This window comes from Eublepharis macularius, chromosome 11, assembly GCF_028583425.1.
Source record: "Eublepharis macularius isolate TG4126 chromosome 11, MPM_Emac_v1.0, whole genome shotgun sequence".
In the NCBI taxonomy this organism is placed as follows: domain Eukaryota; kingdom Metazoa; phylum Chordata; class Lepidosauria; order Squamata; family Eublepharidae; genus Eublepharis; species Eublepharis macularius.
The window spans coordinates 33,340,178-33,355,655 of record NC_072800.1 but is presented as its reverse complement, the minus strand read 5'-3'; the positions used below and the strand labels follow the sequence as shown (position 1 = coordinate 33,355,655).

Sequence of the window (15,478 nt, the reverse complement as noted above, 5' to 3'; positions counted from 1 at the left end):
CTAGGTGTCCCGATTTTAACGAGGCGGACGGACTCTCCGCGATTCCTTGCCGGGCCCATCTTTTTGCGCGGGACTCGAAGCCGCTCCCGTCCCCCTCCTTCCCACGCGGGGCGGGAGACGCTGTGGGGCTGCCGGCCGGCCAGCTCCTGCCCAGGGCGGGGCTAGGGGAAAGGGGCGGGGCCTCCCTCGCCCCTTCGCAGTGGGGCGGGGCGTTACCTGCTGGGGCGGAGCTGCCTCTGCCGCCCGCCCGCCCGCTCTCAGGTAGAGCAGGAAGAGGAGCACGTCCGAGAAGCGCCCCGGCAGACTCGCGCCCAGCCCGATCCGCCTGCCTGGCGCGGCGAGGGGCGCCCAGGAAGCAGCCCGCGGAGCCGATGCTCTGAGATGGCTGCGCACCGGCCACTCGCGCTGCTGCTGCTGCTCCGCCTCGCACTGGCCGCGGCTGTGACTCTCCCGGGGGCAGGTGAGGGGAGCCTGGCGGGTCTCTCCACGACCCGGGTGGGGCCGGAGGGGAAGAGGAAGCCGCGGGCGCTGCGAGTCTGGAGGCGCCTGGAAGCGGCGGCGCAGCGTGCGCGGAGGAGCGGGAGAGCTGAAAGGCGCGGGAGAAGCGCCCCGGCGAACTTCCTCCTGCAGAAGGCGCTCCCCTGGGCTCTTCCGCGGGCTCCCGAGCAGGGAGGGGGGCGAAGAAGGGATTTTCTGCGCGGGGCCGCGAAATCCTTGGGCGTTGCGGGCGGGGGGCTCGGAGCATCTTTGGCTGGGGCGCCCGTCGCTGGGGCGCTCGGCGAGCCTCTTGCTTGACTCGCCGCGGAAACGCTGCCAAGGCGCGGGGTGCGCGCTAAGCGGAGCCCCCTTCCCAAGCGTCGTGCGGCCCGCGCTCGGTTGCGCAAGGCGGCTGCTTGCGAGCCTTCGGACGTGCTGCGACTCTCGACTCTGGGCTGGCTGCTTAGCGCGTTTCTCTGCTGGTCCGTGGGGGCCCCGTGCAAGCCCCCTTAAAAGATGGGGGGCCTTGCACGGCCAAGGCTCAGTCCCTGACGCTGCCAGTTCGAAAGGAGCTCGTCTCCCTTGCCAGTGGCTGGACAGTAGTGGGATGAAGGGAGCCAAGGGGGAAGCAACTTCAGGTGTTCATAGGAGTACGACAGTGTCCCGTTAAATCCATGTAGGGTTGTGGTTTGGATCAATGTTAGTGCACGCTGGTAGGCTTCACCATTAAATTCCATTTTAACAGTACCGTCTTTATTATTTTTCTTTATAGACTGATCAACCTTTGCACTGTTTGTTCTGTTGCTTGTAAGACTTAATAACTGTAAGACTTGTGTTAGATTCCCCCATGCTATTTTTTTAAAGAATAGATTGAATAAACTTGAATCCCTTATTTGTTTGAACACCAAAGCATTACCTCTCTAGATCAAAATCTGGTGGAAGCTACCCAGCAGGAGGTCCTGTTTGGAAAGTTGTTAATCTCCTTCCTGTGTTAAGTCAACTCCTGGGCCAACTTTGAGTAGAGTGTGTTGTTTCATTTGCTTAGGCCTACAATATGCATCAAAGGTACTATGCAGTTACCCCAAGAGTTAGGCTTCTTGGCAGGGCCAAGGAGGATCGCCCAGGATGCCCAAGATGGCAGGGTGCCAAACCAGTCCTGTTGCCATCCTGCCCTTCCACAGTGTTGAGGTCTGCTGTCACAAGCAGCCACCCCCAAGCGGTGCCCTTGGCTCCAGCAAGTAGCCCCGAGGATCCTGCCCTCTTTGCCAGGGAAGGCAGCAGCTGCTTCCCCACAGTGAAGGGGGCTGGCAAAAGTAATTCTCCTGCTTCTTGGTACTCAGTATCATCTTGCCTTTATGATGACTTTATCAACCCCAATGAACGTTGTATTCGTGTGCTAAAGATAGCAGCTGGGTTGGGTAAAGAACTGATACCCAACAGACTCTTCCAACTCGGCCACTTCATGGCTAAAATCTCCCTTGGTACATTCAGCCGTGGCTGTTTTTGCTTGTAATCCTGTCCTGTAGGCTTTGGACAACTTCCTTGCTGTGTGATGAGAGAAGAGCTGCCGTGTTTTGAATTGTAGGACAGTTTAAAAGAGCCCGGTGTGTGCAGTTGGATGTACTGGTGGTCATTTTTCAGGTGCTCCTTAATAGCGGTGAGGTGCTGGACGAGTTACTTGCATAATGGATAATCTGCCAGCACATTTTTAGAGTTTACTCAGCTTCCCTACTCCGTTGGAGAGGTGGAAGCAGAGCCCACTGATCACGGCAAACAAATAACTGTAGAGAAGCAGTTCTCACATATCACAGCTTTGGCCTCAAAAGCCCTTTGCCTCAGTTTCACCAAGTCTGATGCGCATAGAGTGGCTCCAGTGCGCACACTGTCTTTCACCAGGCCTTGGGTCTACGACTGCACCAGAGCTTTCAATCACAATCTTTGTGTGATCTTTCTCTCATTTGAACCAGTCAAGGATATATGAATGTACACAGCTATCAAAAGTCAAAGCAGCACAAGTGATGTAAGCAGGGCTTTTTTCCAGCAGGAACATGGGGGAACAGAGTTCCGGAACCTCTTGAAAATGGTCACATGGCTGGTGGCCCCACCCCCTGATCTCCAGACAGAGGGGAGTTTAGCGGCGCGGAGGGCAATCTCAACTCCCCTCTGTCTGGAGATCAGGGGGCGGGGCCACCAGTCATGTGGCCATTTTCTCCATGGGCAACCCACTGAGTTCCACCACCTCTTTTCCCAGAAAAAAAAGCCCTGGATGTAAGTGTTGACATTCCTGTGACTAGTTTCAGGTGGGTAGTCGTGACAATTTGCAGTAGAAGAGCCAGATTGAACTCCAGTAGCACCTGAAAGATGAACAATGTTTTCCAGAGTGTGAGCTTTTGAGAGTCAAGCTCCGTTTGGAAGAAACTGTGTCTAGTTACATTCAGAATACTTTCCGAAACCGTTTTTTTCCTAAACAGTTCAGAATACTTATAACTAGATGTTTTATTCCTGTCGTGGAGGGGGAGGATTGATCTAAGAAAGGGGGTCCAGCTCTGAGATCTTACAACATGTCGTGAACATTACTCATGCAACGAAGCCCTCTCCCCGTTCCTCTCACCCAGACAACTGCAGGAAATTGCAACTGCCACTTTTGCGCAACTGCTTGTTCTCACGTGAGTCTGAGAAATATATTTTAGTAAGCTTTACTACTGTGTTGGGAAAATGTAGCTTCCTGATGCTATGAAAAATGCAAACACCAGAATGGAGCAAACAAACCAGAGCTGCAGCAGCCTGCTATGTTTGCATGTCCTACAAGCCTAAACAAAGCTGCTGAGCTTGGTTGAGTGACCCCCAGATAAGGTTGCTTTGAAGGACCATCGTTTCCTGTCCATGCAAAAATTTTTCTAGAACTAGAAATGGGAGAACAATATGAGGCTGTTTTCTAAAAAAGGAAAGGTGTGTGATGACTTTAACCTTGATTAGGGACGGGCTGCGTTGTTTCAAGTTTTTCTCCAAGTAAAAGCATAGCTAAATGTTGACTAAATAGCCCCAGACAGCACTGTGGTTAAACTTTCAAACGGTTCATCCTAACATTTCCAAAGGATGTGACTTATCTTGTGGGAAGGACTTGGAAATTGTCCCTGGATGATCTGCTAAGGATGTAAGATCCAGACCGAGCTAAAGCTGGGAGGACAAAAGTTAAAATTCTTAGAATACAGCATCCAGCGTCTTGGAAACTAGTTTTATATTTTATAGAGAAATAAACAGTAAGATATTGTTAACTCCTGTTAACCAGCACAGCACAAGCCTTGTCTCAGGCTTTCAGCCTTAAAGTGCTGGATTCTTCATAACACGGCCAGAGGCCGTTTCCGCACATATTGAATAATGCACTTTCAATACACTTTAGCCATCCTTTGGAAGTGGATTTTTTGTTTCACACATGAAAACCCAGTTCCAAATGATCGCTAAAGAGCATTGAAAGTGCATTATCCAACATGTGTGGAAGCAGGTTGGGGGGTGGCCAGGAGTGCTTCCTAGCTATTCCACAGTTGCTTTAGTCCCACAGTATTCTTACTTGGTGTCAGTCATGCCTCTTTACACTCAAAAGCCAGAGCACTGTAAAGTACTCTATTTTGGCCTGCTGTTTTTAAAACATTTCTACACAATTGTGGATGCAGAATGTTCTTCCTTGAACATTTTTATTAAGAATTTTAATGCAGAACGTTCTGATGTCCTTCAGGATACATCACTTTGGTTTCTGATATCTTCACTTGCTGTGTGTTGTACTTCCAGATTCATTAAAAGTGCTAGTAAGTCATTGTCATTAAATCCTTCGGCTCTAACATAGCTGTAAAGGGATTTCTTTATTGCTTCTGCTTGCCTGTTGTACACCCAGAGGTGATTTCATGGGCTATAGTCAGTGATGTGTCCCAGCAGATTCCTATTTAGGCTGGTTCCCGATCCTGGGCTTGCCCAGATGTTAGACTGGCTGGTATCTCTTGATATTATCTCTCTCTCTCTGTCTGTTGGGTATCTATAATAATGCATCTTTTAAAGAATATAGGAGTACCTTGGGAAAGAAGGGCTTTTTCAGTCGTCCATGATGCTCTTGTGAAGTTTCAAAGACCTACAGCCACATGATGCGGAAAGATTACATGGGAAAAAACTCATGTGATAGGCCCCATCTGCTCAGAGCAGTGGTGGGAGAAATTTTTTTAAAAACTCTGCAGCATTTCATGTGGTGCCATGTCACTCCTGTTTTTTTTTTATATAAAAGATATAGGGTAGCTCTAGGAATTGCCAGAAGTTCTATGGTTTTACCACAGTTTCTGATGATTCCTAGAGTTCCTTTCCCCCCCCTGGACCTAGGGTGATGCCACAGCCAGAGTTATGCTCCCTCACACACACACCCCTCCCACTGGTTGCCAGGCACTGCTTGAATGCACCTTACAGACCTGGGCTCAGAAGATACAGTCTAAAGAGAATGATTTCAGTGGAGTAGGTTAATCTGTTGCAACAAAATTAAACAGGAGTCTTGTGGCAAATGTTCTTCCGGCATGAGAGCCCCCTTTTCAGATGCAACAAATGGATTCTAGGCAGGCATTTTAGATACGAGGTTTGATAAAACAAAGCAGTGGGGCCAAGCGGCCATGACATGCAGGAAGTACAAGTTGAAATATATTTACGTAAAATTCAAATCTAATCAAGAAAAATACAGAGACCATTCACTAGTTAGGTTAAGCTAGGTGGGAAATCCCAGGTTTTCCTAAGATAATATTGCACTTACAGGGAGATAGAAATCCCAGGCCTGGGTCAAAAGGGTGTGTGTAAGCAAGGGCTTAATTATGCTAAACAAATCTAGGAAAGAGGGCTCAACCCGACAGCTTTTTAAACATGCCTCATTCATTCATCAGATTAAACGCGTTCTTTGACCGGAGGCCCTTTCTTTGTGTCAGGCTGATAACTTCCTGGTCCTTCTGGGCGGCGCTTGGATGTTTGTCCTGCTGCACAGCACAGAATGAACTTTAAGCGAGTGGAACACGGTTCTTTTCAGTAATGAAATGGGGAAATAAACTTAGGCTTATAATATTATAATAAGAGTTTCAACCCTTCAAAGTACATCTGATGACTGATGTCTATTGGTAGCCTTCTATATTCATAGTTCTTCATAAAGAATAGAGGGTGGGGATGAAGGTATAGAAAGCAACTTCTAGTGAGTAAACATCCCAACCTTCCTATTGTTTTAACTGTGAAAAATCTTTTTTTTTTTTAATGGAGTGCGTTGTGTATCAATAGATGTTGCTTTTTCATTGTTGGTGATTAAAAGTTTGTACCATTAGGGAGACTGTAGTCTGTTGCTGAGTGGACTAGACCTCTCAAAAGTGAATGCAAAAGAGCAGTGTAGCAGGGGAAAGAAAGATGGAAGAAAAAGTAGACGCGGGCTGTAGGAAGGGTTTAAGAAAAAAATTGTGTAAGAATCCTGCATGGAATTTCTGTTGATGTCAGCAACCTGATATCATTTCCTGTTTCACCCTGGAACTCTGAGGTCCCCCCACCCACCCCCAAAACACCTTTGTCCTCTCCAAGCTTCATCCCTGAATTGCTAGGAATTTTCCAACCTGGAGTTGGCAAGCCTACGTATAATGCTGTAGAGCCCACTCTCCACAACAGCAGTTTCTCTAGCAGAACTGATTTGTCATCCAGAGACATGGAGGTTGGCAGCACTAGCCAAATAGTATCTGGAAACTGCCAGAGGACCCAGACTGCTTGCTTGAGATGCTTCTTTTAATGGGATAAGTAAATGACAGTAGGTTGGTTTCATGCAGTCTCTTGTTAAGGTAATGAGAAAAACTAGGTGGGGCAGTATCTGCACTGTGGGCTAGAACATACAGTAGGAATTAGTTTTGCTTCTCTGTAAGTTTTCTTTTCCAAATATGTTTTTCTTTCCAAGTGTTTTAAGTTTTCTGCCATAGAGAAAATATCAGGGGTAATGTGTTTGTCTGTGGTCCAGTTCTACATGTTAATTTATTATCCTGACACTGTTTTTTAAAAAGTAAATGGTTTTCTTGTTTGATTGTTGATTACCATTCCTTATACTTTCTGTTTGCCACTTTCTATCCATTTATAGGCATTTACAAGATTAAAATCCCTTTTTGTGAGCATGTTTCTCATATAAAACATGCATGCTGCCGACCCATCCAGTTACCCCCCAGTCTTGAACCTCCCATTTCTGGGTAAGGTGATTGAATGGGTGGTGGTGGAACAGCTGCAGGCTTTCTTGAAAGATGCATTGGTCCTGGACCCATTCCAGTCTGGCTTCTGCCTGGGCCATTGGACGGAGACGGTGTCGGTTGCCCTCAAGATGATCTCCATAGACATCTGGATCGAGGCGGGTCAGCGCTGCTGGTGTTATTAGATCTTTTGGCAGTGTTCAACACGGTTGACTATGAATTGTTGACCCACTGCCTTGCTGATGTGGGGATATGAGGGACTGCCTTAAAGTGGCTTGTCTCTTTTCTCCACGGTCAGGGACAGAGGGTGGCACTAGGGGAGAGGGTGTCGGCATGCCAACCACTGGTATGTGGCGTCCTCCAGGGGGCGATTCTCTCCCCATTGTTGTTCAGTCTGTATATGCGCTCCCTCACCCAGCTGGTGCGGAGTTTTGGACTGGGTTGCCACCAGTATGCTGATGACACCCAGCTGTATCTGTTGTTGGACGGACGGATGGCCTGGCTCGGCTCCAGAAGCCGTGATTAGAGCTTTGGATGCCGTGTCTGGTTGGGTGAAGCAGAGCAGACTGAAGTTAAATCCCACGAAGATGGAGGTCCCGTACTTAGGTTGTGGGACATTGCCGGGGGGGATCCAGCTTCCGGCCTTTGATGGCGCACCACTTGTGCCCGTTTCGCCGGTCAGAAGTCTTGGTGTGATGCTGGACTCCTCTTTATCAATGGAGGACCAGGTTGCGGCAGTTGCCCGGTCTGCTTTTTTCCATGGTTGTAAGGCCAGGTGTCTTGCTCCCTATCTCTCAACCTGTGACCTGGAAACAGTGGTCCATGCAACAGTCATCTCCATACTGGATTACTGTAACTCGCTCTATGCAGGGCTTCCCTTCAGTCTGGCCCGGAAATTACAGAGGATCCAGAACGCTGCTGCCCGTGTCCTGATGGGTGTGCCTTTCAGGACAAATGTAACTCCAGTTCTGTAGCAGCTACACTGGCTTCCCGTGGAGTGCCAGATCAGGTTCAAGATTTTGGTATTAACCTATAAAGCCCTAAACGGACTGGGACCAGCACATCTGAGGGACCGTCTCTTCCTATATACTCCCTGGAGGGTGCTGAGATGAGCCAGTAAGCACCTACTGGTGGTCCCTGGCCCCAGGGAGGCTTGATTGGCCTCAGCCAGGGCCAGGGCCTTTTCAGTCCTGGCCCCGACCTGGTGGAACTCTCTGTCTGAGGACACCTGGGCCCGCCAAGATCTTGTTTCCTTCAGGCGCGCTTGTAAGATGGAGATGTCCCACCAGGCATATGGTTGAGGCCATCAGGGTTTCCACCAAATGAGCCTCTCTCTCGGTCTCCTCGATGTCTGTAGGGGGTATTGACCATCTACCCCCCATATATGAGCAACCATGCATGGTTAAGCCGGACCTCCACCTCTGTCAGATGTTACATGGTTTTTATATGGTGAGGAGGTGTTTTATTAGAAAGCTGTGTTAATTTATTGTGATTTTATCTTGTATATTTTATCTTCTGTTGTAACTCGCCATGAACCCACTTGCAGAGAGGGCTAGATATAAATATAATAAATAATAAAATAATGAGATGGCTTGCAACATTCCAGTAATCTTTTTTTAAAAATGTGGGACAACCAGGAACATGAAATGAATCTGAGTAGAACAGTTAAAAGCAGCACCAGCAAATAAAACACGGAAATCAAATGCAGACCATAACAGCAGCCACCTTAAAAGCAATCAAAAGAGGTGAAACCATAAGCCTCAGTAGGTAAAATGGATCATAAAAGCAGAACCATCAGCAGTAACAGCATAAAGACCAGTCAGGATAAGGGACTCCTGTTAATAGGACTATTATTAAAAAAAAAGAAAAAAAAATTTGTACCTTGCAGGTTTGTAACCAGGTGGTGAGGGTATTCTGGATCCTTGGTGCCACCACAGAAAAGGCTCTGTCTGTTGCTTGCCTACTTTATTTCTGTCAGCAGGGCAGGCACAGTCTTAGTGATTCTGGGGCCCTGAGCAAAAGTCCCACATGGGTCCCCAGAATTATTGCCAGTGCCCTGCTGCCCCCATGTTAGGGCCCATCTCCTGAGGCCCAAGCAAGGTTAGCCCTCATTCCATGCAAGATAGACAGGCGCGTGCAGCCCCAGAGGGACTGGATACAAGTGGCAATAAAAGCCTACTCTTTTTCAAGTTTTTAAAATTATTTTATCAGTGCAAAACAGAAAAAAAACAGAAAGGAAAAAGAAACAGTGCTGGCTACAAAAGCAGTATTAGCAAATCTATACATAGGTATCTATAAAAGATTTCCAAATATCTAAAAACAAGTCCATAATACGTTCAAATGTTGATAAGGTCTTCAATCCAGTGATTTACAGGGAGTGGGATTTTGTCCTTCCAATGTTGAAGCAGCTGTATGGACATGGAGGGCTTGCTGTCATATATGTCTGTCTGCATATCTGCCATGAGTATTCTCTGTGCTCTGTATTATGTGTTGAACCTCTGGAAGTATGGCAAGTGGCATTTGGGGACCTGTCTGGCTGAGGGCGCTTATCTCACAGGTGCCTGCCGCAATGTCTGCTTTCGTTTTCACAGCTGCTTGGGAATGTGTCCTTGAGTGCCGGCGCCTGCCTCCTGGGAACCGACAATAACTTCATCTCTCCTACAGTTCTTCTCACCTCCTTCTCAAATCCTCTTCCCCTGCCCCCAGCTCCTTCGCGCCAGAAGCATAACCGTCCATATCCTAAAGGCGGAAACCTTCCCTATAACTAACCCCTCCAACCTTATACACGTCACTTCTGCCAATTGCCCTTGTCTGTGTTTGCTGATACTGATGGATCTCTAATAAAGTAACTTTAACTCATACCTTGGAGTGTCTGCAGAGGATCTAACTTCCAGAACCTGACACTTGGTTTTTTTCTTCCCTCCCCATCTTTATTGGGGGCTGTAGCTGTAGCCATCCCCCCCCCCCACCGCCGCTTTGGGCAGCTTGCTCTGGATGCCTTGTGGCTAAGACCACTTCTGAAGACCTGGCTGGTAGGTTTGTGTGGGAAAAGATGATTCTTTCTGTACCTGGCCACTGTTTACATTCCATGGCACAATGGTTAGTTGTCTCACACTTCTCCCTAGGGAATACATGTATTTAGGTCATGCCCCACCACCCTAGTTTGTTTGTATTAGGAGAGGGTGACCCTATTTGCTTTCTTTATCCTCCATGTTCTTGCGGGGCTCATAGCTGAAATGTTCCCAAGCAAATGGAGGACAGATTCAAGGGAAAGGACTGCTAAAGCCCAGCAATGCAATCTTCCCAGTTCACAGCCTGCACCCCACAATGGGGCTTCTGCCATTCAGAGGTACTCAGTAGGTGTGAGACCTTGAGCCTTTGTGGGCTGTAATAGCATATTCCTATGTGCCATATAGGAATCTACCTGGCAGCTAGTAATTCCAGTTTCAGGTTTTTTTTAACTTGTCACGATTCTTTGTGTAGAAAAAAAAGCATACATGAAACTGTACAAACCCAAAGACTTTTTAAAAATGCAAATATGTACACGGGGACATGGTGATAAGCACTGGGCAGGGGGTTGGACTAGATGGTCTGTATGGCCCCTTCCAACTCTATGATTCTATGATATAACAACGACCATTGGGTGCTAGAAATTCAGCAGATATGGGAACCTGTAAGTTTGCCGCTTTCACAGGGCAACTAGCAACTTGAAACAACAACAACAACATTCCATTTATATACTGCCCTTCAGGACAACTTAATGCCCACTCAGAGTGGTTTATGTTATTATCACCCCACAACAATCACCCTGTGAGGTGGGTGGGGCTGAGAGAGCTCCAGGGAACTGTGACTCACCCAAGGTCACCCAGATGGCTTCTTAACCACTACACCAAACTGGCTGCAAGGGGAGGAAGGGGGTTGGACTTAAATTGGGGGAAGGGTTCCATCCCACTTCACTTTACTGCAGACTTGATCTGGATGTCCCCCTCCAAGCTGTTTTTTTAATGTATAAAAAGGAAGACCCTAACCATGAGTCTCATTGTCATATTGAAGGGGTCAATATGGTCAGCCAGCAGCTCCTTAACTGCTGCTTCTGTCACCAAAGTTTGATTGGTATGCAGACTTTAGTGGTGTTTGGTTTCCCCTTACTGCGCTATCCTAAGAAAAGTAAGGATACACAAATAGTTCCTGTTTTGCTGAACTCTGAATTAAAATGGCTTTTTTTCAACAGCTTTGCTAGTTCTCGTTTTATTTTTCTAACTTCTTGGTTAATCTCATTAGCGGCAAAAAAAAAATGTTGCAATCTTCTTCCCACATTTGGTACTGTGGCATAAACTGCAAAAGTGATTCAAGTGATTTTCTTTGCACACACTTAGAAAGTTTGAGTTGCGTATTTGCAAGAAATCATTTTATTTTCTCATTGCTTGAATATCTAGCAGGTGCTCATGCCTATCTTGTTGCAAGGCACATGGCGGCTTCCTAAGCACATACATTTTCAGAACTGAGCTGCTTGTTTTAAGATAAGGTCATCTTGGTGTACTCCGCTTGTTGCTTTTTGAGAGATTATCTAATACTTGAGTTTTCATGAAATTTTAGTAGAATTCTCATTAGTTGTTTATTTACATATTTATAGCTTGGGGAGCCAAAGCTGCTTATGACATCATTCTCAATAACAACCTTGTGAAGCCGACTGAGGATTTGATCACTGGCCACCAAGATCCTAGTTGGCCCCTCTTCTGTATATATGAGCGCATACTGGAGAAATGGAGGATTAAACAATTCTAAATTGCAAATTGCTCAAGAGTTTGTAGTTATAAAGTGTTCTCTCCCTGTCCCAGCTCTTTTAATTAGCTCTGAGTAACTGCCCTTAGATGGAAAGTGAGAACAAATTTCATATAAGCTTGGATCTCACAGGGGATTTCCACTGGTGGAAGGGAAAGTGATTTTCACAGATTCTGTAGACCTGTGGCCCATCTCTGACTATCCCTACATGTTTTCCCTGTGTGTCCTCTGTCCCCCAGGAGCAGCATTGCTTCCAAGCAAGTGTGAGTGGCTGCAGAGAGAGAGAAGAACTTGGGTTTCCCCAAAATATCCTTCATTCTCATTTTCAATCTAAGGCCAAGTGGAATCCATCTTATACAACAACTTGCTTGCCCGCCTTTGCCTTGTGTTCGTGGCTGGGTGCTTGCTTGGTTCTGTTCTGCAGTGTTCCCCCACTGGCTCTGGGTTCTGCTTGGCTGCTGTGAATGACGCTAGTTTGTTGGGCAAAGTTGCAACAGTGTCCCTTGCTTCCGTTTGGTTTGGGGTGGAATGGATGTGATTCTCTGGTTTGATGTTGGTCCCCTTGCTTCATGTTGGTTCTGGGAGGATTCCTTCCTTTGATTCAGTTTGGTTGGTTCTGTTGGGCTTTCTTGGTGTTGAGCTTGCTTTGGAAGTGTGCGTGTAGCCACTGGCATCTTTGCCCTTGCGTGTTTATGCCTGAGAACCAGCTTGGAAACTTTCTCATCATAGGGAACAAGTGGCTCTTGGCAGCTTGTTCTGGGCATTGGGGTAGTGGGCGGGGCTTCAGTTCAATTCTGCTGGGGTTTTTGTGTGTGTAGCTTGCATTTGGGAGTGTGCCTTGGCCATACCAGCCTTGTCCCAGTGAGTTTCTGCAATGGGAGTCAAATTCTTTGACTTTTCCCCATAGGAAACAATGGAGTGGCTGGGGGCACCTTGTTCAGAGGCCCATAGAATTGGATCCCAGGGTCAAAATTTCTTGAACCTTGGGGAGTCTTTAGAGGACAGTGAGGTAGGTTCTTTGAAAATCTGATGTTCTCTCAAAAAATGATTCCCCACCCACCCAGATAGCTCCTGGACAGTTTTCTCCACAGTGAATAAGGGCTGAATAAACCCAGGTTTCTCTGATCTGTCTGAATTGGATTAGAATCAGCCCTGGGGGCGGGGGGGGAGGCAGGGTTGGATCCCTGAATCCTGGATCTGGATTTCCTGGATTAATTTCTTCTTCGGTGCACACCCCTAACTCCATCACTTCAGTCTATGGAATCTTCTGCGAGATCAAAGTCATGGCTTTGTTCTACAATAGCAGTTTATTTGCAAGGAAGGACAGGTTTTGCATGCGTAATAGAGATAGCAGGCAGTACTGTATAGTTATATTTTCAGAGTAAACCCTAAGGATACCTATTTGGAAGGCCATTATTATTTTCCCCGTATTGCAGTTGGGCAGCCGAGGCTGATAAACCGTTGCTTGCTCACTGCCTACTTGATACCTGAACCAGAGATATCTGAACTCATTCTCTTAACTACTAAACTACACGAAGTCCAAGAATCAATCCCAGGCAATTCTTGCTAAAATGATGGCTATTTTCAGAGATATCTCTACCCAGGACTCCTAATCTGCCAGTCACAGTTCCCCGTGGACTGATTTTAAGGTAGTTCCTTTCCTTTTAACAGGGCTTTATGTTGAGTGCTGCGTTGCGCTTATCTCTTGACTCCTTGATCTACTCTTGATATCCTAGAGTTGGGAAGGTATATGGGGGGAAAGGACAACTAAAATGGTGGAAGGAGTGAAGGTGTTTCTGTTAGAAGAGAAGGACTTAATGCTGTCCCTTTCCTCAGGTTTCAGAGGGGAACAAACTAGAAAGTTAGAAAGAAAGGTGTTAGGACATCTGTTTACTCCTTACTGCCCTGAACTATCCTTTGATGAGTAGATTGCTAATCTCAGGACTTCCTCCTCATGATATCTTTCTCTTCCTCCCTTTGTCACACACTACTATCTCTTCTCTCCATCTTGCACAATGAATGCAGGACTTGTTCTATCATCCATGCCCATACTTAGATTAGGTAGATAGAAATCTATCCATTTTCAAAGTATGGAGTTCCTATAATAAAGAACTTATTTCTTTTCTAAACCTAAGCTAGGTGTAAGTTTATTTTCTCTCTCACACTCACACTAGCCAGCAAGCTCCAAAACACACATCATATTTTCTCTGCAATTGATGCTAGTCTGCAACCCTCCTACTAGTTTATTGAGGCTCAGTTTTAACAGGTTCCAGGCCCAGTTATTTATATTTTTAACAGTTTCTTTCTGAGGTACAGCTAAAAAGGCAGGGGGCTTGTTAGATTAGAAAGGTAAATGGCTAAGCAAGAGATGATCTGATGATAGTTAAGTGTGATGTGAAGAGGGTAGGTAGAGATTTTTTCCCCTCTGTCCTAGGTCAGTGTGAGGTACACTGGCTATTGGGACCCATCAACTGTAATCTTGGACCGCTGTGCTACGTATTTCTTGAAATATCTTAGGAGGGGTTTATCTTATTATCTTACAGAGCTTGTCCTTGCAGCAGGCCTATCAGGCAGATTATTATTACTCTTGCAGTGTTGAAGTAATTACTGGTTTGAGACCACTTAAATATGTATGGCAGATTTGCACATAGACTTACCATTTTCTTTATGGGATGGGAATTTCCCGACTCCTGTTTCCTGCAGCTGGACTCCCAGTGGTTGCCAAGTCATACCTGGCATTTTGAACTAAAAGAAACCAGCCTCTTAACAGCAGCAACAACAATGTCCTGTAGACATAAGCTGTGGAAACCTGTGGCCAGATCCCTGCAGCATACAGCCCCTTTTAAACACATGCTTTCAGGTACATTGTGTGTATAATGCCTTCTAAAAACCGTGCGATTGACTTTTGAAATTTCGCCCCTTGTGGAACAAGCTTCCCAAGGAAACGAGTGGACGGCCATCTTTAGAAACGTTTTTGGAGATGGTGAAAGTCCATCTTATTTGTGAGGGCTCTTAATAGTATTTAGCTCCTGGCCTTTTCTTGAGGGATATATTGTATTCTGTATGGTTTTTAATTTGGAAATTGTGAGTGGCACGAAGCCTCAAGTGAAAGGCTGATAATAAATAGCATAATAAATAAAAGTGATTTGTCCAGTAACTCCAGAAGAGGATGTAGTGCAAGCACAATACTGAGGTATTAGAGCCACAATAGACATTATGCGGGAACATGGGTAACAGCTGCCCCAAATGTGGCAGTTTATGTCTGCGAGACCCTCAGGAAGCTATGATTTCATTTAAAAAAAATGGTAAGAGGAAGACATCCTCCTGCGCCTTTTTGTCTTGCTTGACTATCTCCCTCAAAAAAAGAAAAAGAGTGGAAAGTTATTGAGTAGAAAAATGGCCAGAGGTAGAGATTAAATTGTCCCTCCTCATAGCATTTCTTCCAACAAAATATGCAGTCTTTCACACCTGCTTTTATTTGCTTATTTTTTAAGCGGGGGGACTGTTTTGTAGTAAGGTGAATATATTTTTTTTCTTTTTTTAAAAAAAATTAATACAAGAAATGATAAAACCATACTGTACAAACAAGAAAGGGATTAAAACTAAGCCATAAAAGACATTTTCAAAACCACTCTTGGCAAATTGTTAAAAACCCAAGAATTACAATAAATGAGCATTTTAACTTTGTTGCGTGGGGGGAATTACTTCTTTGGCATTTAAAATATCTAAAATTGGTTTCCAGATCTCATCGTATTAAAATAAAGGGACTGCCGTATGCAAGTTCCCAAAAACCGGATTATTCATAATCCTACCCATCAGATATTGCTCCCAAATTTTCTGATACCATTTTTTTAGATATGGGCCTTTGAGGGAATTCCAATTCCCAGCAATGACCAGACGAGCAGAGGCAACTAATATCGAGACAAGAGTTCTGGTATTCCTATCTAACATAGAGTTGGGCCAAAAATCCAATAGAAGAAATTCTGGGGAGTATG

The 15,478-nt window shown here is 45.9% G+C and overlaps 1 protein-coding gene across 1 annotated transcript in view; it reads left to right on the top strand.

Annotated features, from left to right (window-relative positions):
- Positions 1-283: 283 nt before the first annotated feature.
- CDCP1 (CUB domain containing protein 1) overlaps positions 284-15,478 on the top strand; it is a 52,487-nt gene continuing 37,292 nt past the window's right edge. The window contains exon 1 of the mRNA XM_054992103.1: positions 284-460. Coding sequence (XP_054848078.1) covers positions 382-460 — 79 coding nt within the window. The 5' untranslated portion in view covers positions 284-381. The remainder of the gene's footprint in view (positions 461-15,478) is intronic.